Raw genomic sequence first — 25,152 nt, 5'->3', positions numbered from 1 at the left:
AACCAATAGAAGCCAAACTCTTTTAAGTGGAGGGCAAGAGAGCTAGATGTGAGGTGGCCACACACCTTGCCTAATGCTAGAAGAAATCCTGCTGTATGGTAGGCCTATACACAGGAGCACAACTTTCACTGGAGCACAACATTCACTGGGTCCCCCCACATTCTGAAATTGCACTTTTGTTCCCCCCAGTGTTATCATTGGAATGTGATACAAAACGAGGCAACAATGTGCTTTAGGACCATGCTGACGCCTCCAAGCGGAGTGCTTGTCCGACCAAAAATAAAAAAATAACAAATATATTTGATGCCCCCCCCACTTCTAAAACCAAAGTTGCACACCTGCCAAAACATAACCTTGTGCAGTATTGCCTGATTGAAGGTGAGGGTGTGTTGGGATGTGAACAACAGAAAATGCAATGACAGTGGTTCCCTTCTAGTGTAGTCAGTGTTTATATTTATGAGTTAGGTCTTATCTCAGACAGAATCCTCTCTGTGTCGTCCTCCATCTCTCACCTTGGAGCATGAAGGTCCAACCCCTTTTTACTGGATTTGAAGTGGAAGCTACAGGGACGACTATCAATCAGAAAAAAACACCAAGGAAACCAGTGAAGGCTGTAGAGAAAGATAAATAAGAAGATAGCTTTCAAGGATGTAGAGTGTGGTGGATTATTCCCCTCCCAAGGTTTTAGTATATTTAGTACATATCCTATTTTATTCCCATGGTTTCTCGTACTGACTGTTGCTTTACCTCGTTGCTGAACTGTATCTAATACACAACAGTAGGTTTGTTTATAGTAAATATAGCCCCGGCATTGCTTCTCATATTTTTTCCACATTGTTATTTTAGATTATGTCCTCACCTCAGGCTTGTTGTTGTTTTTTTTTTTTTACACACATTTCAGTGTGTGTTTGTGCACAAGCATGTGTGTGTGTGTGTATTTGTACATATGTTTTTTGTTTTCCTAATTCTGCCATGGGATTGGCTTAAGGTTTGGACATAGGCCAAAAACATGAGGCTGCAATGTAATTTAAATGGAGTATATCAGCATGTTTGTGTAACACCTGAACATGAGAAAGGGTTGGACAGTTATCAAATGAAGTAAATAAATATTGTTTTCTCAGTCAGAGTAATAGGCCTAGTGGTTTACAGTTCAAAACCAGCATTACAGTGCAAGAATAACCAGTCCATTCCGACTAGACTTTCCCTTTTAAGGGGTTCAAGCAACAAAGCTACTCTGGCACCAAATGACCGATCTGCACAAAGCTTGATATAGCATCTCTGGACTAAGGTCTCCCAATATAACATTTTCTAGGCAAGTACCTCAAGCAACAAGGACTAATATGGACTAATAAACATTAAAGTGCATATAAATCAGGTATGGTTATTCATATTGATACAACACTTAATATGCATGTTCCAAACGCTGTCAAGACTCAACGTATACAATAACAATCAGATCCACCACATGGTGGCGCTATAATTGCCACATATTTATATCTAATGATCTGTTTGACTCAGAGTCATGGAATTGGCACACGTGCTCAGGGATGTGAGTCTAAATAACCTGCAGAGTATGGTTATGTTTGGCTGCATGGTGGAGATGTTGGATGGGGGAAAACATTAATGCAAGCTCATTGGCTAATAGTGGCCATGTTGTTTAAGCTACAGTCTTGTAAAATGTTGCGTTTAAAGACGTGCGTCTATAGATGCTATATACCAAACCTGGTGCCGATCCTTCACATAGTTCTGGAAAAGAAGACGTTTAAAGTAGTTAACATCAATAAAACGGGTCCAAAACCCATCAAAAGCGTATCACACGATCTGTTTGATTTAAGTTGTGATATTTGGCAGGCATGTTGAGTACAGAATTAGCTCATCCAAAGGCAACTAGTAAATATTGTCCTAATGGTGGCGCTGTGGTGCTATAGGGCTTGAACCCCGCCATGGCTGCTTGCAGCTTCTGTATATTCTCAGTTTAATGTTCTTCATATAAATCTCTATACTCTTACTGCATACCTTAAAAGCTTATGCGTGTGATTCGATGCAACCCTGAAGCCATCTACGTCCATCGGTATATTAATATGTATAAAGGGGAAACTGAGTCACTCCTCACATTGATTATACTTTTGAATTATTATATTTTTTAATCTACTCCAATGCCATCATCAGCCTTTAGCTCTAATCTATCGTCGTTAATGGACTATTTGCCCCCAAATCGAAAGCTCCCAACTTGGCTTGAACATTGTAATTATTCAGCAAAGACCTAATCTCGGTTAACCCAGAACTAAAATCTTGCGTAATTTGGTCAGATGCTTTGTTTACATAGTCTGTCAATGAGATTAGAGAAGACGTACAATACATTTCTGGGAATCGTCTTGTTATCCCAGAAACTCTCAGACAGCATAACAGACTCTTCATTGCATTATTAGATAATGAACAGTTTGCATTAATAAAAGCTTTTGATGCACCTCCCTCTCTAACTCGGCTGCTTACTGAAAGGGGCAAGTTTAGTCGATATTTTAAATTATTTCAAGAATGTCCCTGATTTCGAATGGAGAGTAGAGAGAATTATCACAATAATGATGAATTGAACCATAAATGTATAACATAAATGTGCACCACAATATTTGTTTAATATTACCCTTAAAACCCTCTACAGTCTAGGCCCTGTCATGTAGTAACCAAAAAAGTGTTAAACAAATCCAAATGTATTTACATTTCTCAACCAGCTTCATGAGGTAGTCACCCTGAATACATTTCAATTAATAGGTGTGCCTTATTAAAAGTACATTTATGGAATTTCTTTCCCTCTAAGGGATAGGTGTCCCCCCGGTGGGATGTTTAGGCTAACGTAGGCTAATGTGATTAGCATGAGGTTGTAAGTAACAAGAACATTTCCCATGACATAGACATATCTGGTCTGGGCAGAAAGCTTACATTCTTGTTAATCTAACTGCACTGTCCAATTTACAGTGAAAGAATACCATGCTATTGTTTGAGGAGAGTGCACAGTTATGAACTCGAAAATGTATCAATAAACCAATTAGGCACATTTGGGCAGACTTGTTACAACATTTTGAACAGAAATGCAGTGGTTCATTGGATAAGTCTAAAACTTTGCATATACACTGATGCTGTCTAGAGGCCAATGTCTAAATGGTGCCTAAGCTGCAATAATTCATTGTGGCCTTTCTCTTGCATTTCAAAGATGATGTAATAATTTTTTTTTTTTTTTAATTATCAGACCGGTGGAAATCTGTCCTTTTGTCTGATGAGGTGTAGGTTAACAGATGATCTCCGCATGTGTGGTTCCCACCGTGAAGCATGGAGGAAGAGGTGTGATGGTGTGTTGGTGCTTTGCTGGTGACACTGTCAGTGATTTATTTAGAATTCAAGGCACACTTAACCAGCATGGTTACCACAGCATCAGGTAGTGATACGCCATTCCATCTGGTTTGCGTTTAGTGGGACTACCATTTGTTTTTCAACAGGACAATGACTCAAAACACACCTCCAGGCTGTCTAAGGGCTATTTTACCAAGAAGGAGAGTGATGGTGTGCTGCATCAGAGGACCTGGCCTCCATAATCACCTGAACTCAACCCAATTGAGATGGTTTGAGATGAGTTGGGCCGCAGAGTGAAGTGAAGGAAAAGCAGCCAACAAGTGCTCAGAATATGTGGGAACAACTTCAAGACTGTTGGAAAAGCGTTCCAGGTGACTACCTCATGAAGCTGGTTGTGAGAATGCCAAGAGTGTGCAAAGCTGTCATCAAGGCAAAGGGTGGCTACTTGGAAGAATCTGAAATATAAAATATATTTTAATTTGTTTAACACTTTTTTTGTCACTACGTGATTCCATATGTGTTATTTCATAGTGTTGATGTCTTCACTATTAAGTAGGTGTGTCCAAACCTTTGACAGGTACTGAAAATACATATATTTATTAAACATTCAACTATATGGAAGAACGTGGAACAGCAGATAGTCCCCAAAAATAATCTAAGGGACATTTATTCTTCAGTGTCTGTCCTATTCTGAGAGATATATACAGTTGAAGTCGGAAGTTTGCATACACTTAGGTTGGAGTCATTAAAACACATTTTTCAACCACTCTACAAATTTCTTGTTAACAAACTATAGATTTTGCAAGTCAGTTAGGACATCTACTTTGTGCATGACACAAGTCATTTTTGCGACAATTGTTAACATACAGATTATTTCACTTATACTTCACTGTATCACAATTCCAGTGGGTCAGAAGTTTACATAAACTAAGTTGACTGTGCCTTTAAACAGCTTGGAAAATTCCAGAAAATGATGTCATGGCTTTAGAAGCTTCTGATATGCTAATTGACATCATTTGAGTCAATTGGAGGTTTACCTGTGGATGCATTTCAAGGCCTACCTTCAAACTCAGTGCCTCTTTGCTTGACCTAAGAAAAATAATTGTATACCTCCACAAGTCTGGTTCATCCTTGGGAGCAATTTCCAAACACCTGAAGGTACCACGTTCATCTGTACAAACAATAGTACACAAGTATAAACACCATGGGACCACGCAGCCGTCATACTGCTCAGGAAGAACATGCCTTCTGTCTCCTAGAGATTAACGTACTTTGGTGCGAAAAGTGCAAATCAATCCCAGAACAACAGCAAAGGACCTTGTGAAGATGCTGGAGGAAACAGGTACAAAAGTATCTATATCCACAGTAAAACAAGTCCTATATCGACATAACTTGAAAGGCCACTCAGCAAGGAAGAAGCCACTGCTCCAAAACCGCCATAAAAAAAGCCAGACTACGGTTTGCAACTGTACATGGAGACAAAGATACGTACTTTTTGTAGAAATGTCCTCTGGTCTGATGAAACAAAAATTGAATTGTTTGGCCATAATGACCATCGTTATGTTTGGAGGAAAAAGAGGGAGGCTTGCAAGCTGAAGAACACCATCCCAACCGTGAAGCACGAGGGTGGCAGCATCTTGCTGTAGGGGTGCTTTGCTGCAAGAGGGACTGGTGCACTTCACAAAATAGATGGCATCATGAAAATGGAAAATTATGTGGATGGATTGAAGCAACATCTCAAGACATCAGTCAGGAAGTTAAAGCTTGGTTGCAAATCGGTTTTGCAAATGAACATTGACCGCAAGCATACTTCCAAAGCTGTGGCAAAATGGCTTAAAGACAACAAAGTCAAGGTATTGGAGTGGCCATCACAAATCCCTGACCTCAATCCCATAGACAATTTGTGGGCAGAACTGAAAAACCATATGCGAGCAAGGAGGCCTACAAACCTGACTCAGCTACACCAGCTTTGTCAGGAGGAATGGGACAAAATTCACCCAACTTATTGTGGGAAGCTTGTAGAAGGCCACCCAAAACGGAACGTTTTCTCAGATTAAATGTCAGGAATGGACCTTTTATGTATTTGGCTATGGTGTATGTAAACTTTTGGCATTAAACTATCTACATATATACTTCCATTCATTTTTTAACAACTGGTACCAGGGGACATTCGGACGAGGCTTATCGGAATCCTAGAGCAAAACAACCGACATGTACGTGTTTGTGAGAGCCTCGCCTTTCCACAGAGGGGTCATGTTAGTGTGTAGCCCCAACTGTTTGGACGCTCCAGACAGAAGTTGGCAGATTGGCTGTACCGACTTCAGTTGAGTCCCAAGACGCTTGTTGGGATCTTAGAACAAAACGGAGAACGTCATCATGTTTGTGAGAGTCTCACCTTTCTATAAAGTGAGAAGATTGATTTTTGGGTCGTCTCAAACACTGCTCTAGCTCTGCCACCTTTCACTGCAGATGCGGAAGTGTGACATTGGCGGATGTGTTGGATTGAGATGCATCCAATTTAAAAAAAACATATCTTTAGTTTAAATTGATTTTTTTATTACACTATTTCGATTTCCTCGGGTCCACGGAAATCGCCTGTTGGGGGTAACTACTACTCCTACTTTGAATGTTGTAGATATCAATTTCCCCATCAACAAACTCCCATAGCAAACTTATTACATCTCAAACTTCACATTTCTCTAGTAGGGCCCTATAGGTTATTTATTGGAATGAACTATATCAGCAAATTGTCCATGATAAGTGGTCGGTTTGTTTGGTATCAATAACCTTTGGTTTATAATCCCAGCTATAGTTCATAGTCCTGCTAATAATCAATGCTCTATCTATCTGACCAGGATAACATTACAAGAAACTTGTAAGTCAGGACAGCATATTTGTGACATTGAACCCATTTTTTAGGCTTCACAAAATCCCTGCCTTTGTGTATTGAAGATTGGACACCCCCATGAATGCAGTGATAGAAAACCAGGTTTAATATGTTTTCTTGATTGTATCTATCTCTTGAAACAGATAGTGGGAGCTATTTCCTCTTAATAAGGAATGGCATGAAATAACATTTGAGTAGTTGAATAGCTATATAGAATTGTGCATTTTGTATTTATTAGAGTTTCAGGCTACTTTTCTGTGACGTACCTACATCAATGTCTTGCCACAGTAACTTCAGAATATGCACAATTACCCTAGATTAAAAATGGTTCAGTAGATTCTGGACTGATAAAACATGGAAATTATGTCTTTAGAAAATATTCACTGACAGAATATTACAGAATGTCAAACATAGTCTGGATCTTAATCGTCACTCTCTCAGCTCGCTGCTGTGTTGTCAAAAGAGAGTAGAAAAAACACATGACCTAAAAAGCAATTGGTTAACTCTTTGTTTTCTCCCTCAGGGTGGAGGGGGTTGCCACTCAGTCAGCCCGACGAAAGGTTTCTTCACCCGGGGACCCTTCAGTCGGCCCTCCAGTCCCAAGTCAGCCCCTGCCAGGACTAAGAACAGCCCAGGCTCCCCCAAAACCATCTTCCCCTACCCTTCGTCCCAACAGGACTCCCCACCCAAGTCATCTCGTCGCCTGAGCTTCAACGGCATCTTCCGCTCCTCCTCCAGGGACTCTACCTCCAACTCCACCTCTCCCGTCAGCGTCAAGGTCTTCTCCAGGGCCAGGAAAGGTAAGGCCAGTTGCTCTGTGTGTAAAAGGGTTGGTTCAGTGAACCACGCTCGCATGATCGGTCACCTTCTATGAAAAATGGAGAGTTGTGTTAGCTCCCCGACTTAATGCCTAGGCTTTAGCTCAAAGGGCTAATATAGTAGTCGCACTCGGGAAACCTGGATTCGAACTCTGGTCAGTCACATATGTGCAGTATTTGTCTGAAGGGCGGGAACAGAATACAAACTACAACATAGCTCAAGTTGTTCCTCTGCTGGTGTGGTAGTTAGTGTTGTGTACTTTTAGGTTGTTTTAGTAGATGGAAATGCATGCATTGTCTATTGGGCAAGTGGTTGAGGGGGGTAATGCTCGTTCCTGTTGGTTGTGACGGGTCAACCCTGTGGAAATGCTGCCAAATGGGTATGATTGTGATATTCATCGTCATTTGACACAAAATAAGTAATTTAGTTGTGTTCGATCATGAAATTTGTTTTTCTTCTATAGTCTACAGCAGGGTTCCCCAACTGGTGGCCCGAATTTGGCCTGCAGGTGGTTTCTGAGCAAAATAAATAAATATATATATTTTCTTATTATTATAATTTTTTATTGTTAGACATAAAATCAAATCAAATGTATTTATAAAGCTTCTTACAACAGCTGAAATCTCAAAGTGCTGTACAGAAACCCAGCCTAAAACCCCAAAAAGCAAGCAATGCAGGTGTAGAAGCACGGTGGCTAGGAAAAACTCCCTAGAAAGGCCAGAACCTAGGAAGAAACCTAGAGAGGAACCAGGCTATGAGGGGTGGGCAGTCCTCTTCTGGCTGTGCTGGGGGGAGAGTATAACAGAACATGGCCGAGATGTTCAAATGTTCATAGATGATCAGCATGGTCAAATAATAATAATCACAGTGGATATCGAGGGTGCAGCATGTCAGCACCTCAGGAGTAAATGTCATTTGGCTTTTCATAGCCGATCATTCAGAGTATCTCTACCACTCCTGCTGTCTCTAGAGAGTTGAAAACAGCAGGTCTGGGACAGGTAGCACGTCCGGTGAACAGGTCAGGGCTCCATAGTCGCAGGCAGAACAGTTGAAACTGCAGCAGCAGCACGGCCAGATGGACTGGGGACAGCAAGGAGTCATCAGGCCAGGTAGTCCTGAGGCATGGTCCTAGGGCTCAGGTCCTCAGAGAGAGAAAGAAAGAGAGCAAGAAAGAAAGAGAGAATTAGAGAGAGCATACTTAAATTCACACAGGACACTGGATAAGACAGGAGAAGTACTCCAAAAATAACAGACTGACCCTAGCCCCCGACACATAAACTACTGCAGCATAAATACTTGAGGCTGAGACAGGAGGGGTTGGGAGACACTGTGGCCCAATCCGACGATACCCCCGGACATGGCCAAACAGGCAGGATATAACCCCACCCACTTTGCCAAAGCACAGCCCCCACACCACTAGAGGGATATCTTCAACCACCAACTTACCATCCTGAGACAAGGCCGAGTATAGCCCACAAAGATCTCCGCCACGGCACAACTCAAGGGGGGGCGCCAACCCAGACAGGAAGATCAGTGACTCAACCCACTCAAGTGACGCACCCTTTCTAGGGATGGCATGGAAAAGCACCAGTAAGCCAGTGACTCAGACCCTGTAATAGGGTTAGAGGTAGAGAATCCCAGTGGAGAGAGGGGAACCAGGCAGGCAGCGACAGCAAGGGCGGTTTGTTGCTCCAGTGCCTTTCCATTCACCTTCACACTCCTGGGCCAGACTACACTCAATCATAGGACCTACTGAAGAGATGAGTCTTCACTAAAGACTTAAAGGTTGAGACTGAGTCTGCGTCTCTCACATGGGTGAACAGACCATTCCATACAAATGGAGCTCTATAGGAGAAATCCCTGCCTCTGTTACACCCCTGAAAACAGGGGAGAAATAATCACGAGAGTAATACGGTGTTGTATTCTCAATTCAACGTTTAGTGTAATCATTTCACAAAAGTAACACATTACAAAACATCAGAAAACCCATTATACAACTAACACAGCAAAATATCTTATTAACAACGTACATGTTCATTCACAATCGACATAAAATGGCAGCTACTCTCAGTACGATGCTATTCTTCACTTCAACCGAGCAGGGCTAATATTACTCTCTTCAAACTTAACTCTAACTTCCTCAAGACGTTACTAAGACACACCTTAAACACTCTTGACATGTTAGCGAGTTATAACATTTAAATTACTATTTTTATCATCAATAAAGTACCTGAAAACAGTGGAGAAATAATCACGAGAGTGATACGGTGTTGTATTCTCAATTCAACGTTTAGTGTAATGAGAAAAGACCGCGATTTTCCCCAGGAATATGGGTGGAGACCAGAGCAATCGATCTCCGGCCCATAGATTAAGAGCATTTCGTAGATCACAGATTAACACTTTTAGGCACCACAAAATAAAGTAATCAATATAACGTTTACACATTACTCTCACAATTCGTACCCTTTGACAGATTTTAACTTTAACACAATTATATGAATGTTATCAATCTCTATCAACTAATACTGAATGCATCTTTTTAACCTTAGATGTTTTAAGATCCTCACATACTATGAACTTACTAATACTTTTTAATGTATAACAGGCTATGAATATTTCCTTTAACCTGTCACACCTCCAGCTGTTTGCTTTGAGATTCTAGGGACAGACAGTTAGGAGTCCTGCGTCTTGTGACCGTAGCGTACGCGTAGGTATGTACAGCAGGACCAAATGGGAAAGATAGGTAGGAGCAAGCCCATGTAATGCTTTGTAGGTTAGCAGTAAAACCTTGAAATCAGCCCTTGCCTTAACAGGAAGCTAGCCTATCTACACTGATAAAATTTTGATAAATTCTTTTGGTTCTAGTCAAGATTCTAGCAACCGTGTTTAGCACTAACTGAAGTTTATTTAGTGCTTTATCCTGGTATCTGGAAAGTAGAGCATTGCAGTAGTCTAACCTAGAAAGGACAAAAGCATGGATACATTTTTCTGCATCATTTTTGGACAGAAAGTTTCAGATTTTTGCAATGTTACGTAGATGGAAAAAAGCTGTCCTTGAAATAGTCTTGATATGTTCGTCAAAAGAGAGATCAGGGTCCAGAGTAATGCAGAGGTCCTTCACAGTTTCATTTGAGACAAATGTACAACCATCAAGATTAAAAGACTGTAGAAACACCAGGAAATTAGCTCCAATTGATTTTAATTTAAGAGATCTGTTCCCGAGTATTCCCACGCAAAACATATTTTATTTTAAATTGAACCTTTGTTTAACTAGGCAAGATAGTTGAGAACAACACCGGCCAAACACGGACAACTGTGTGCCGCCCTATGGGACTCCCAATCACGGCTGTAGTGACACATCAAGCACTGAGATGCAGTGCCTTAGACCACTGTGCCGCTCGGCAGTAAAATAATAGAGAGACACGTGATCGTATACAAATGTAAGCAAGGTTTGAAGTTATTATGTTTCAGTCAAGCATTATATCTGTTTGGGCTTCTTGCGGTCAATTTGAAGTATACAAATTATTTGTAATTTTGTTCCGCCCCCCGACCATTCGCTCAAGAAAAAAAAGGCCTGCGGCTGAATCTAGTTGATGATCCCTGGTCTAGAACAGTGTTTCCCAACCCTGGTCCTCCAGTACCCCCAACAGTACACAGTTTTGCTGTAGCCCTTGTCAAACACACCTCATTTAACTCATTGAGGGCTTGATGATCAGTTGACAAGTTGAATCAGGCTGACAATAAAATGTATGCTGTTGTGGGCAACTTTCACTGGGTACTTTCACGTTCTGAAATTTCATTTTTGTCCCCCTCAGTTTTATCATTTGAATGTGATAGAAAATGAGGCAACGGTGTGCTTTAGGACCATGCGGAGCCTACGAGCTGCCGGGAAGGCTGTTTGGATTGGCAAAAAAAAAGAAGATAATGATAATAATAATAATAATGTCCCCCCTCTTCTAAAACCTGAAGGTGCGCCCTCGGCTGTGGGTACTCCAGGACCAGGGTTGGGAAACACTGGTCTCGAGTTGGATATTGTTGCTGTCAGAGGAGATGGTGTTTCTGGGGGGCTGATGTTGGACTTGCTAGCCGGGTGGATGTACGTTCTGTCTCTCACCGACCACATATTTACGTTGACTTGCAGTTGCATCCCTTTTCATTCACCTCCTCATTTCAGAGTACATGGTAGAGCAACATGAGTTTAGTGTTTTAATTACATGCCTTTAAAAACATTTCTACAAAACATACCAGGTGTGTAGATCTCTGGAATATGACTGTTATGTTGGCATTGTCACGGCTTGGCAAGAGACCCTCCTTAGGGTGAAGATTTAGTAATTGAATCACTCAGTTTTAGCTAACTTTTGTTATTTTATTGATATAAGCCTGCACATGCTGGTTGCCATTATAACTGACGCCCGTAATGATGGCTTTTGCATCTGTGCAGTATGAGAGCATTATTACAAGACTTACTAGAGATAAATTAATGTCCTAGAAACACGCAACCATCCATGTTGTTTTTTTCACACTTACCATCTTAAAGGCAATGTTGTTTTTTCAGACCTCACCCTATAGAAGATGAATGAGTCGTTTAGTGATAGTTTGTCTTCATGAATAGCTTTGTGGGTGTAATCCAGTGCAGAGGCCCTGCTTTGCTTGAATTCAATGAGCTAGATCTATGGACTGAGTTCCTAAAAATAAAAAAAACAGTCACAGGGACCCGTTTTCCTTTTCAAGATATCTTGTGATTTACATGTAGTAGATATTATATCATTGGGATACGTACAGAACATGCACACATTGTCTGTCTGTTGAGAAAAGTAAGATTACTTTGACATTAGGGTGTAATGGTTGTGGAGACTGAAATCCTCTAGACCATCTATGATCGTTAGATAGAGACAAATTATTTTCCATTTTTCCAGGCAGTGTGCAAATGCCTCCAGAGCAACAACTACTATCTGTACTGTATTACATTCCATAAAGTTGACTAAAATGTTTGCTTACTGACAGAGTGTAGGAGTAGGCAGCTCCTGTTTTTTCAAGGCAGCTCTGCAGTTGTTAGATTTTGCTTGTTTTTTCTCCTACAGTTTAAAGACATAGGCATTCGTTTTATTTGTCACAGGTTTTAGTTTACATCTGCAGTTGGTTGTTTTGTTTTGTCTAACTTCAAATGGCTAATTCTAAAAAGGATCTTGTTTATAACTATCATTTTTTTTAAGTAGGTTTTTTTGTGGGGGTGGGGGGGATTTCTTCATAGTTACAATGTAAATTTTGATTGAATCCTATTTGCACAAGTTATAATATACATTAAAATATAACATGGGAAGGACCAAAGTGATTCCTGCTGAAATCTATAATCTGTGCTCTATCTCCAAGTTGTTACAGTTTCCACTGCTCTTGTCACTATGTGTTATTGTACCTGAGATAGTGTGAGGTGTTGTTGGCTGAAGCTGATAATAATTAACCAGAGGTCATGGGTGTGTGCCATGGGGATGGAGTTTTACCAGTGGAGGCTGATGAGGGGAGGAGTAAATGGAATGGTATCAAACACATGGAAACCGCATGTTTGATACCATTCCATTAATTCCGTTACTAATAGCCTCCACAGAGTTTTACTATGTTTTTTCCAGTCTGTCCTACAGAGCATGTATTCTTACAGTCTTGGTTCTTGACTCTTGAAGTGGAATTTTCCACTTCTCCACCTCCTGGATAAATAACCAAACTCAATTATTGGCTTTTGGGAGAATATGTATCTCAGAAGAATAGAGAGAAAATAAAATACATTTGATCGTACCCTGACAATGTCCAGTGATTTGTTTGGCTACCAAATACCTCTGTTTTCTGACTCTTTTCGAGAAAACACTGTGATTGTTGAGGGAGAGTCAGTGTTTGTAATAGGTTTGATAAAAATTATTCAAATCCAAGATGTTACAGATGTAGGATCTTAATTTGAGCAAGTTTGCTACAGCATGTCAGTGACCCATATCGTCCAAAATGTTATACTTTTGACTCATCTGTCCAAAGAACATTCTTCCAAGAGTCTTGATGATCATCCAGGTGCTTCCAGGCGCTTTTTGACAAACATGAGTCAACTTTCTGGATGAGATGGGTCTCTTTATGTCTGGCAAAAACCAAACAATGTATTCCACAGTAAGAATCTCATACCAACGGTCAATCATGGTGGTGGTAGTGTGATGGTTTGTGGATGCATTGCTGCCTCAGGGACTGGACGACTTGCCTTAATAGAAGGAACCATGAATTCTTCTCTGTATCAGATAAATCTACAGGAGAATGTCTGGCCATCCGTCTGTGAGCTGAAGCTGAAGAACAGCTGGGTCATGCAGCAAGACAATGATCCAAAACATACAATCAAGTCTACTTTTTTTAAATTTTAAGTTTTGTAATGGCCTAGTCAAAGTCCAGACCTAATCCCCATTGAGATGTTGTGGCAGGACTTGAAATGAGTAATTCATGCTTGGAAACCCACAAATGTCGCTGAATTAAAGCTGTTCTGCATGCAAGAGTGGGCCAAAATTCCTCCACAGCGATGTGAGAGACTGCACAACAACTACAGGAAGCATTTTATTGCAGTCATTGCATCTAAATGTGGCACAACCAGTTATTGAGTGTAAGGAGGCAATTACTTTTTCAAACAGGGGGATTGGGTGTTGCATAACTTTGTTAATTAAATAAATAAAATGAGTATAATTATTTTGTTATTTGTAAACTCAGGTTCCTTTTATCTAATATTAGGTTTTGGTTGAAAATCTGATAACATTCAGTATCAAAAACTTGCAAATATAGAGAAAATCAGAAAGGAGGCAAATACTTTTTCCTTCTAGGATTTTGCCTGTACTTAGCTCTATTCCATTTATTGTTATCTTAAAAATCCTTAGCCCTTGCCGAAGACAAGCATACCCATAACATGTTGCAGCCACAACCATGCTTGAAAATATGGAGAGTGTGTCAAGTTCTGACCTTAGTTCCTTTTTATGTCTGTGTTAGGTTGGTCAGGGCATGAGTTGGGGTGGGTAGTCTATGTCCTTTTCTAGGTTGTTATATTTCTATGTGTTTGGCCAGTATAGTGCTAAATCAGAGGCAGGTGTCGTTCATTGTCTCTGATTGAGAATCCTCTTAGGTAGCCTGTTTTCCCCATTTTGGGTGTGGGTGTTTGTTTTCTGTTTAGTGTATGTCACCTTGCAGAACTGTTTTGTTTTCTCTTCGTTATTATTTTGTGTGGTGTTCAGATTGTTCAATTAAAACATGACGAACACTTACCACGCTGCATTTTGGTCCTCCTCTCCTTCCACCAACGAGAAGTGTTACAGAGTGGTACTCAGTGATGTGTTGGATTTGCCCCAAACATAGCACTTTGTATTCAGAAGTTTACATACACTCAATTTGTATTTGGTAGCATTGCTTTGAAATTGTTTAACTTGGGTCAAATGTTTTGGGTAGCCTTCCACAAGCTTCCCACAATAAGTTGGGTTTTGGCCCATTCCTCCTGACAGAGCTGCTGTAACTGAGTCAGGTTTGTAGGCCTCCTTGCTCGCACATGCTTTTTCAGTTCTGCCCACAAATTCTCTATAGAATTGAGGTCAGGGCTTTGTGGTGGCCACTCCAATACCTTGACATTGTTGTCCTTTAGCCATTTTGCCACAACTTGGAAGTATGCTTGGGGTCAATGTCCATTTGGAAGACCCATTTGCGACCAAGCTTAAACTTACTGACTGATGTCTTGAGATGTTTCAATATATCCACATAATTTTCCATTTTCATGATGCCATCTATTTTGTGAAGTGCACCTGCCCCTCCTGCAGCAAAGCACCCCCACAGTATGATACTGCCACCCTCGTGCTTCATGGTTGGGATGGTATTCTTCGGCTTGAAAGCCTCCCCCTTTTTCCTCCAAACATAACGATGGTCATTATGGCCAAACAATTCAATTTTTGTTTCATCAGACCAGAGGATATTTCTCCAAAAAGTACGATCTTTGTCCCCATGTACAGTTGCAAACCATAGTCTGGCTTTTTTTATGGTGGTTTTGGAGCAGTGGCTTCTTCCTTGCTGAGAGGCCTTTCAGGTTATGTTGATATAGGACCCGTTTTGCTGTGGATATAGATACTTTAGTGCCTGATTCCTCCAACATCTTCACAGGGTCCTTTGCTGTTGTTCTGGGATTGATTTGCACTTTTCGCATCAAAATACATTAATCATTAGGAGACAGAGCACGTCTCCTTCCTGAGCTGTATGATGGCTGCGTGGTCCCATGGTGTTTATACTTGATGAACGTGGTACCTTCAGGTGTTTGGAAATTGCTCCCAAGGATGAATCAGACTTTTAGCAAAGAGGCACTGAGTTTGAAGGTAGGCCTTGAAATACATCCACAGGTGCACCTCCAATTGACTCAAATTAGGTCAATTAGCATATCAGAAGCTTATAAAGCCATGACATTATTTTCTGGAATTTTCCAAGCTGTTTTAAGGCACAGTTAACTTAATGTATGTGAACTTCTGACCCACTGGAATTGTGATACAGTGAATTATAAGTGAAATAATCTGTCTGTAAACAATTGTTGGAAAAATTACTGTTACGGTCATCATAATGAGGAGACCAAGGCGTAGCGTGGTAAGCGTAAATCTTCTTTAATTAAAGAACGAACGCTGAACAAAACTAACAAAACAACAAAACGAACTGTGAAGTTAATATGGCTAGTGCAGAACAGGCAACTAAACATAGAACAACAACCCACAAAATACCCAAGGAATATGGCTACCTAAATTCGGTCCCCAATCAGAGACAACGATAAACAGCTGCCTCTGATTGGTTCTCAATCTAGGCAACCATAGACATATAAACCCCTAGACATACAAAATCCCCTAGACATACAAAAACCCTAGACAATGCAAAAACTAAACAAACCACCCTCGTCACACCCTGACCTAACCAAAATAATAAAGAAAACAAAGGTAACTAAGGTCAGGGCGTGACAATTACTTGTGTCACGCACAAAGTAGATGTCCTAACCGACTTGCCAAAACTATATTTTGTTAACAAGTTATTTGTGGAGTGGTTGAAAAACGAGTTTTAATGACACCAACCTAAGTGGTTGTAAACTTCCGACTTCAACTGTATGTACAAAATCTACATCTTGAAGAAATATGAATCTCAAAGAAATGTTAACCTGCATAGTTTGAATATTCTGTCCTCCTGCCGAGTTTAAAGTGTGTTCAACAATTACCCTTTACATACACACTTCACAGCTAAGTTGAGCTACATTATGTTTCTGAACCATAACTCCAAAAAGCACATTTAGTTGATGCATAGTAATTATGATCAGTAATCATAGTAATTATGAACAGTAATCACCATTGTTCCTGTTCCCAAGAAAGCTAAGGTAACTGAGCTAAACGACTACCGCCCCGTAGCACTCACATCCGTCATCATGAAGTGCTTTGAGAGACTAGTCAAGGACCATATCACCTCCACCCTACCTGACACCCTTGACCCACTCCAATTTGCTTACCGCCCAAATAGGTCCACAGACGATGCAATCTCAACCACACTGCACACTGCCCTAACCCATCTGGACAAGAGGAATACCTATGTGAGAATGCTGTTCATCGACTACAGCTCTGCATTCAACACCATAGTACCCTCCAAGCTCGTCATCAAGCTCGAGACCCTGGGTCTCGACCCCGCCCTGTGCAACTGGGTACTGGACTTCCTGACGGGCCGCCCCAGGTGGTGAGGGTAGGCAACAACATCTCCTCCCCGCTGATCCTCAACACTGGGGCCCCACAAGGGTGCGTTCTGAGCCCTCTCCTGTACTCCCTGTTCACCCACGACTGCGTGGCCATGCACGCCTCCAACTCAATCATCAAGTTTGCGGACGACACAACAGTGGTAGGCTTGATTACCAACAACGACGAGACGGCCTACAGGGAGGAGGTGAGGGCCCTCGGAGTGTGGTGTCAGGAAAATAACCTCACACTCAACGTCAACAAAACTAAGGAGATGATTGTGGACTTCAGGAAACAGCAGAGGGAACACCCCCATCCACATCGATGGAACAGTAGTGGAGAGGGTAGCAAGTTTTAAGTTCCTCGGCATACACATCACAGACAAACTGAATTGGTCCACTCACACAGACAGCATCGTGAGGAAGGCGCAGCAGCGCCTCTTCAACCTCAGGAGGCTGAAGAAATTCGGCTTGTCACCAAAAGCACTCACAAACTTCTACAGATGCACAATCGAGAGCATCCTGGCGGGCTGTATCACCGCCTGGTATGGCAACTGCACCGCCCTCAACCGTAAGGCTCTCCAGAGGGTAGTGAGGTCTGCGCAACGCATCACCGGGGGCAAACTACCTGCCCTCCAGGACACCTACACCACCCGATGCTACAGGAAGGCCATAAAGATCATCAAGGACATCAACCACCCGAGCCACTGCCTGTTCACCCCGCTGTCATCCAGAAGGCGAGGTCAGTACAGGTGCATCAAAGCTGGGACCGAGAGACTGAAAAACAGCTTCTATCTCAAGGCCATCAGACTGTTAAACAGCCACCACTAACATTGAGTGGCTACTGCCAACACACTGTCAATGACACTGACTCTACTCCAGCCACTTTAATCATGGGAATTGATGGGAAATGATGTAAATATATCACTAGCCACTTTAAACAATGCTACCTTATATAATGTTACTTACCCTACATTGTTCATCTCATATGCATACGTTGATACTGTACTCTATATCATCGACTGCATCCTTATGTAATACATGTATCACTAGCCACTTTAACTATGCCACTTGGTTTACATACTTATCTCATATGTATATACTGTACTCGATATCATCTACTGTATCTTGCCTATGCTGCTCTGTACCATCACTCATTCATATATCCTTATGTACATATTCTTTATCCCCTTACACTGTGTATAAGACAGTAGTTTTTTTTGGAATTGTTAGTTAGATTACTTGCTCGTTATTACTGCATTGTCGGAACTAGAAGCACAAGCATTTCGCTACACTCGCATTAACATCTGCTAACCATGTGTATGTGACAAATAAAATTTGATTTGATTTGATTTGATTTGATCAACGAAGGAACATTGAAATTTTACTTACCCAAGCTCATACACATATTCAGACAGAGATAAATTACCAAATAATATAGGAAAACTTTGCTTGGAGCCAGCTGATATAATGCATTATGAGGCTGTCTAACATACTATAATTGAATACGTATGTCTTTATAATGATCATGGGATTTTAAGTCAGTTGTAAAATCGGCAGACGTCCTGGCCTGTATTACTAACTAACAAAACTAAAAGCCCATAACACCGAACATAAAGTATCATTTATTGAGGATAAATTATGAAGGATGAAGCCATTCGTTGAAAGCTAAAGTTAAATTACCAGTGAAATAGTTTATGTTCTCCAGACAAATTAGGGTTAGTTAAAAAACCCATGTTAATTGCCATAGTAGTATCATTAGTAAGGTAGTTATGCAGCACTTAACACTCAATTGTGTATAGAAATCAAACAAGGCAATAAGTAATACATGTTTTAAGTAATCTGTTAACACCCAAAGCTCTCTCTAGCAAACTTATGTATGACACGTCACTACAAAAACAATTTGGTAGATTGTCGAGAACCTGATTTGCAAATGTACGAATATGAGCAAAATCATTTGCATAACTTTCCAGCCTCATATATACTTCTTCAACAAGGCAAAGTGTTGGTCCCATGTTTCATGAGCTAAAATAATAAGATCCCAGAAATGTTCAATTTGTGAATGTGATCATTACACAGGTGCACCTTGTGCTGGGGACAATAAAAAGCCACTCTAAAATGTGCAGTTTTGTCAAACAACACAAAGTCACAGATGTTTTGAGGGAACATGCAATTGGTGTGCTGGCTGCAGGAATATCCACCAGTGCTGTTGCCAGAGAATTAAATGTTAATTTCTCTACTATAAGCCACCTCCAACGTAATTTTAGAGAATGTGGCAGTACGTGCAATCGGGTTCACAACTGCAGACCACATGTAACCACTCCAGCCCAGGACCTCCACATCTGGCTTCTTCACCTGCGGGATTGTCTGAGACCAGCCACCCAAGACAGCTGATGAAGCGGTGGGTTTGCACAACCAAAGAAATTCTGCACAAACTATCAGAAACTGTCTCAGGGAAGTTAATCTGCATGCTAGTTGTCCTAAACGGGGTCTTGACCTGACTGCAGTTTGGCATCGTAACCGACTTCAGTGGGCAACTGCTCACCTTCGATGGCCACATGCACGGTGGAGAAGTGTGCTCTTTTCAGATGAATCCAGGTTTCAACTGTACCGGGCAAATGGCAGACAGTGTGTACGGGCTTCGTGTGGGCGAGCGGTTTGATGATGTCAACGCTGTGAACAGAGTGACCCATGGTGGCGGTGTGGCAGGTATAAGCTACGGACAACGAACACAACTGCATTTTATTTATGGCAGTTTGAATGCACAGAGATACCGTGATGAGGTCCTAGGGCCCATTGTCATGCCATTCATCCACTGCCATCACCACATGTTTCAGCATGATAATGCACAGCCCCATAATGCAAGGATCTGTACACAATTCCTGGTAGCTGAAAATGTCTCAGTTCTTCCATGGCCGACATACTCACCAGACATGTCACCACCTATTGAGCATGTTTGGGATGCTCTGGATCAACGTGTACGACAGCCTTCCAGTTCCTGCCAATTTCCAGCAACTTCACACAGCCATTGAAGAGGAGTGGGAAAACATTCCACAGTCAACGATCAACAGCCTGATCAACTCTATGTGAAGGAGATGTGTCGGGCTGCAGGAGGCAAATGGTGGTCCATGCCCCTACTTTTTTTGAAGCTATATCTGACCAACAGATGCATATCTGTATTCCCAGTCATGTGATATTCATAGATTAGAGCCTAACAGCATCTACCCCCAAGCCATAAGACTCCTGAACAGCTAATCAAATTACTACCCAGACTATTTGCATTGTCCCCTCCCCTCTTTTACACTGCTGCTACTCTCTGTTTATTATTTATGCAAAGTCACTTTAACTCTACCGACATGTACAGTACATATTACCTCAATTACCTTGACTTACCTGTTCCCCTGCACATTTACTCTGTACTGGTACCCCCTGTGTATAGCCTCACTACTGTTATTTTACTGCTGCTCTTGAATCACTTGTTTTTTATTTAGATCTATTTTTTTACTTAACCAACAATGCAGTTTTAAGAAAAATGTGTTAAGGGCTTGTATAAGTAAGCATTTCACTGTAACCTGTTGTATTCGGTGCGTGTGACAAATACAATTGGATTTGATTTAATGAATTTACTTCAATTGACTGATTTCCATATATGAACTGTAACGCAGTAAAATCTTTGAAACTGTTGCATGTATAGCGTTTATTTTTATTCAGTGTATTTATTATACCGGGGTGGCAGGTAGTGTAGTGATTAGAGCAGTGGACTAGTAACCTAAAGGTTGCAAGATCAAATCCCCGAGCTGACAAGGTTAAAATCTGTCGTTCTGCCCCGGAACAAGGCAGTTAACCCACTGTTCCTAGGCCGTCATTGAAAATAAGAATTTGCTCTTAACTGACTTGCCTAGTAAAATAAAGGTAAAAAAAAACAATACAACTCATTTTATTGAAGGGGTCTATCTTGTCAAGATGAAGAATATATATGATTGTAAATATTATAAACTGTATCGAAATTCATACAAATATTTAATTGAATATCAAGCAATCTGCTTACACTTAAAATAAGTACATTTTCAAGACCAACAACAAGTTTCAACAATTAAAACATATATATATATATATATATATATATATATATATATATATAAGACAGGTTGAATACAAGACATTTACTATTCTATTATTAAATTGATGATAGCTAATTATTAATGAACCATTCTATAATATGCATTTTTTTGTTATTCAAATTACCACACAATATGATTACAATTCATTAACTCACAAGGTAGAAATGCAAATGCAGTACACAAATTAAGTTAGCTCATCTTAAGCAATTACAATTAACTCTGTTTATTCAGGATAATCAATGTAGTATTAACCTTTATATTAACATTATTACTAGGTCCTTTGTAATGCACCTAGTAATTAATGGAGCTACATGCACAATTATCAATAGATTGTTGTTGTTTTTTAACACAAGGACATCCAAACATGGCTTAGAATTGCCTAAAATAACTTAGCACTACTTTCGTACTTTATCATAATCTAAAAAACATATGATTAAATATTTATGTTTATCTCGTATAATTGCATTACGTTACTATTGGAGATATATAATTGACATTTAGCACTATTTACATGTATAAATGCTACATATAGCTTTAAGGGAGATTTCTTCAGTGACCCCTGATACAAGGCAGTTTCCCAGCCCTGTGGAGGTAGAGGAGGGGATGCACATACCCAGAGACAATATTGATGGAGGAACAAATGGAGAATACCAAATTAAGCTTATTGGGTTGTAAGTAATTCTGAAGTGGAATAGCTACTATCACAGTAAAATAATTAATCTGCATCGCTAACATGATAATTAAAATTATCCTAAAGGCCCTCTTCTTCATGTTATTTGTCCCTTCTCTCTCCCTGTCCCCTTCCCCCGGCCCAGGGCGTTTCAGTGCCCTGAGAATAGCCAGGCCGCAGAAGAGCTTCACAGAAAACACAATCAAGGAAAAACCCAAAGTGAAGTAATTGATTACAATTGGGGATTTAGCAAGCATATACAGAAAGCAGGACCCAAGCACCATCAGCCAGACCAGCCCGGAACAACCCACCCTGTATCTCAGGGGTTTGTACTTCAGGAAGGTTACGGGGTGGACCACCGCCATGTAACGCTCAATACAGACACAACACTGGAAAAGAGGACGACCAATGTTGATTAATCCTAAACAGAAATGACTAACGCTCCCTACAGCACCATTCACTTGTAAGTAGTTGTAGATTAAATTCAACAGGCAGGATAGGCAGAAGAGGATCTCAGACACGGTGAGGTTGAGAGCGAAGAAATCTGAAGCCACCAACCCTCCTGCTCCAGTCACTATCAGCCACAGGACGTAGACATTGGTGGGGAGACCCAGGACAAGGTTGATGGCGTAGGTAGCAGTGTATATGATATTAATGGATGGATTGAGAGCGTATTTGGTGAAGGAGGGGAGAGTTGTGTTGCTGTCTATGGAGGTGTTCATCTTTTTTCAAGAAGTAGTATATGCCCATCCACTGACTTGCAGGTGCTGGGTACAAAAAAGTCAGTTGTAAAATACATTTATTTCAGGTGTTTATTATTATTAAGGACAAACTTCCTCTTGGAGTGATATTTTTCAATTCATCAACAGGTTTTTCTTATTTGATTTACAGCCACACATTACAAATGGACCTTATTCTTTAATTAACTTGTGTTAGATAATTGAATAACCCTTCTAATATTGTTATTAAGGTAGTTATTAGGGCTGGGTATTGACAGGTAGCAATGAGATGCATATTCCCAGAGCCATATTACCATTCTATATGCATCACAATTCTATATGTATTGTGATTCGATTCTGAAATAGGTTGGAACTGAAGGTTGTTGTATATGAAGTTCTATGGTCTTTTAAATCTTGTCAGGAAGAGAACTTTTCTTATGTACAACTCCTCAAAGTCAACTATTATATGTTGATATATGTCATTTAATGGATTTAACCAAATATCAAATTACATGATTTACAACAAAAATAAGAGTTGGTGCTTCCATGTAAAATCCAGTTAACTGTAAAATAAAAAAAGCCAACAAAATGTAACACAACGGCATGCTAACCATTAGTATAATTGAAATGTCTAGTCTCTCCAACAATCCAAACGTTTAAACATTTAAAATTATGAAATGTAGAGATTTCTAACCTGGATTATCGGAGCGGTCTTTTCTTCTGTAAGGTTGTAGTGGTAGTGTCTGAAGTTGAATTTTGACATTCTAAACTGTCACCAGCACACCTGTGTATGTCCCTTCACTACAAAAACAAGTGTGTTAATTGTCCAGAAACTGATTTGCAAATGTAAGAACATGAGCAAAAACCATTTGCATGCTGACAAACTTCTATGCTGACAAACACGTTGCAAGACAAACATCTGAAAATATGTGTAGCTCTTTGCAATTTCTTGAATTGAAAAACAAATAAAATACATTAGTATGAATGAACATTAAAAATGATAAAATAATGACATTTACTACATTTGCAAGGCATTAATGGGTTGAACATGTTTGCATTTTTGTCTTAGAGACCTCCGATACAAGGCAGCTTACCAACCCTGTGGAGGTAAAGGGGGGGCTATTGGAACTATTTAAAAGTAGCATCACTATCAATGGGAGTTGAGTTTACATTTGGATAATAAAAAAGTATCTGTCCTCATTTTGTCCCCTCCCTCTCCCCTTCCCCCCAGCCCAGGATGTTTCAATGCTAGAAAATGTATAGACCACATAATGACGTCAGCAAAAAAAGACCAGGGCCTGGCCAGTTACAAAGCAGAGAACAGCCAGACAACACAACAGAACACTCCAACCTGTATCTCAGAGGTTTGCACTTCAGGAAGGTTACATGGTGGACCACCGCCAGGTAGCGCTCCACACAGATACAGCCCTGGAGCAGGAAAAATATAAAGCTTTTGAGAGTCCGGTTGTATGTAAAAGTTGATTATGATATGACGCTTTTGAGATAATGTCCGGTTGTATGTAAAGGTTGATAATAGTATGAAGCTTTTGAGATGAAGTCTGGGCATATGTGTCACGTTCTGACCATAGTTCTTTTGTGTTTTCCTTGTTTTAGTGTTGGTCAGGACGTGAGCTGGGGGGGCATTCTATGTTATGTGTCTAGTTTGTCCGTTTCTATGTATGGCCTGATATGGTTCTCAATCAGAGGCAGGTGTTAGTCATTGTCTCTGATTGGGAACCACATTTAGGTAGCTTGTTTTGTGTTGGGTTTTGTGGGTGGTTGTTTCCTGTCTTTGTGTTCTCTGCACCAGATCGGACTGTTTCGGGTTTTGGCACGTTTGTTATTTTGTATTTGTGTAGTGTTCACGTTATCGTCTTTTATTAAACATGGTGAACACGAACTACGCTGCATTTTGGTCCTCCTCTCCTTCCCAGGAAGAAAACCTTTACAATATGTAAAGGTTGATTCTAGTATGAAGCTTTTGAGATAAAAGCTGTCATCAAGGCAAAGGGTGGCTACTTTGAAGAATCTCACATCTAAAATATATTTTGATTTAACACTTTTTTGGTTACTAAATGATTCCATCGAAAATAGAAAGAAAATAGTCTAAATAAATAAAAACCCTTGAATGGGTAGGTGTGTCCAAACTTTTGACTGGTACTGTGATGGATAAAGGGTGTGTTTGGTTGGAAAAGAGCAGAGGAGAGTTGTGTATGGAGGAGTTCATTCCAGCATGTGTAAACCATACAGTGAAATGCCTACTTGCAAGCTCCTCCGCAACAATGTAATATTCAATGTCAATATCATCCTTATAAGGTTGTAGTGGCGGCGTCTGAAGTCTGACCAATAGAACAGAAGAAGCACACATACTCTAGACAATTACATATATTGACTGCAATGTTGTTTCCATGAGGGTAAAGCAATGGCCACTTGGGAAAAGGAAAGAACAGAAAGTCCTGGAAACTGTCACTGTCTGCTCTCAATTACCCCCGTTAACGTCTCGATCCAGAAGGATCTTTGTCAGGTGATAAAAATTAAGCTCTAAGTCATAAAAAGTTGTGCTTCCGCCAGAAATGATGTGAATTTGCATTGGGTCTCGCATTGGTTAGGGCAGCACTCACTCTGTCTGTTCTATCTCCTTCGTCTGATCAGTACACCCTAAACTCTCACCAGCACACCTGTGTATGTCCCCTCACTACAAAAATGGTTTGTTAACTGTCCAGAAACTGATTTGCAAAAGTAAGAACAAAAACCAGTTGCATGCTGATGAACTTCTACAACAAGGCTCACGTATACAACAACACACCAGGTTCAGTAGGTAGAAGCCTTTATTGAAGAGATCAAATACAGAGGTT

The 25,152-nt window shown here is 40.5% G+C and overlaps 1 protein-coding gene across 3 annotated transcripts in view; it reads left to right on the top strand.

Moving 5' to 3' along the window:
• LOC112232700 (5'-AMP-activated protein kinase subunit gamma-1-like) overlaps positions 1–25,152 on the top strand; it is a 124,903-nt gene that overhangs the window by 6,230 nt on the left and 93,521 nt on the right. For all 3 annotated transcript variants that reach the window (XM_024399889.2, XM_024399888.2, XM_024399887.2), the window contains exon 3: positions 6,756–7,032. In XM_024399889.2, the coding sequence (XP_024255657.1) occupies positions 6,756–7,032 (277 nt within the window). The remainder of the gene's footprint in view (positions 1–6,755; positions 7,033–25,152) is intronic.

This window comes from Oncorhynchus tshawytscha, linkage group LG16 (genome assembly GCF_018296145.1).
Source record: "Oncorhynchus tshawytscha isolate Ot180627B linkage group LG16, Otsh_v2.0, whole genome shotgun sequence".
Classification (NCBI taxonomy): Eukaryota; Metazoa; Chordata; class Actinopteri; order Salmoniformes; family Salmonidae; genus Oncorhynchus; species Oncorhynchus tshawytscha.
Note: the sequence above shows the minus strand (reverse complement) of the source record. Positions and strands in the feature narration are given on the sequence as shown.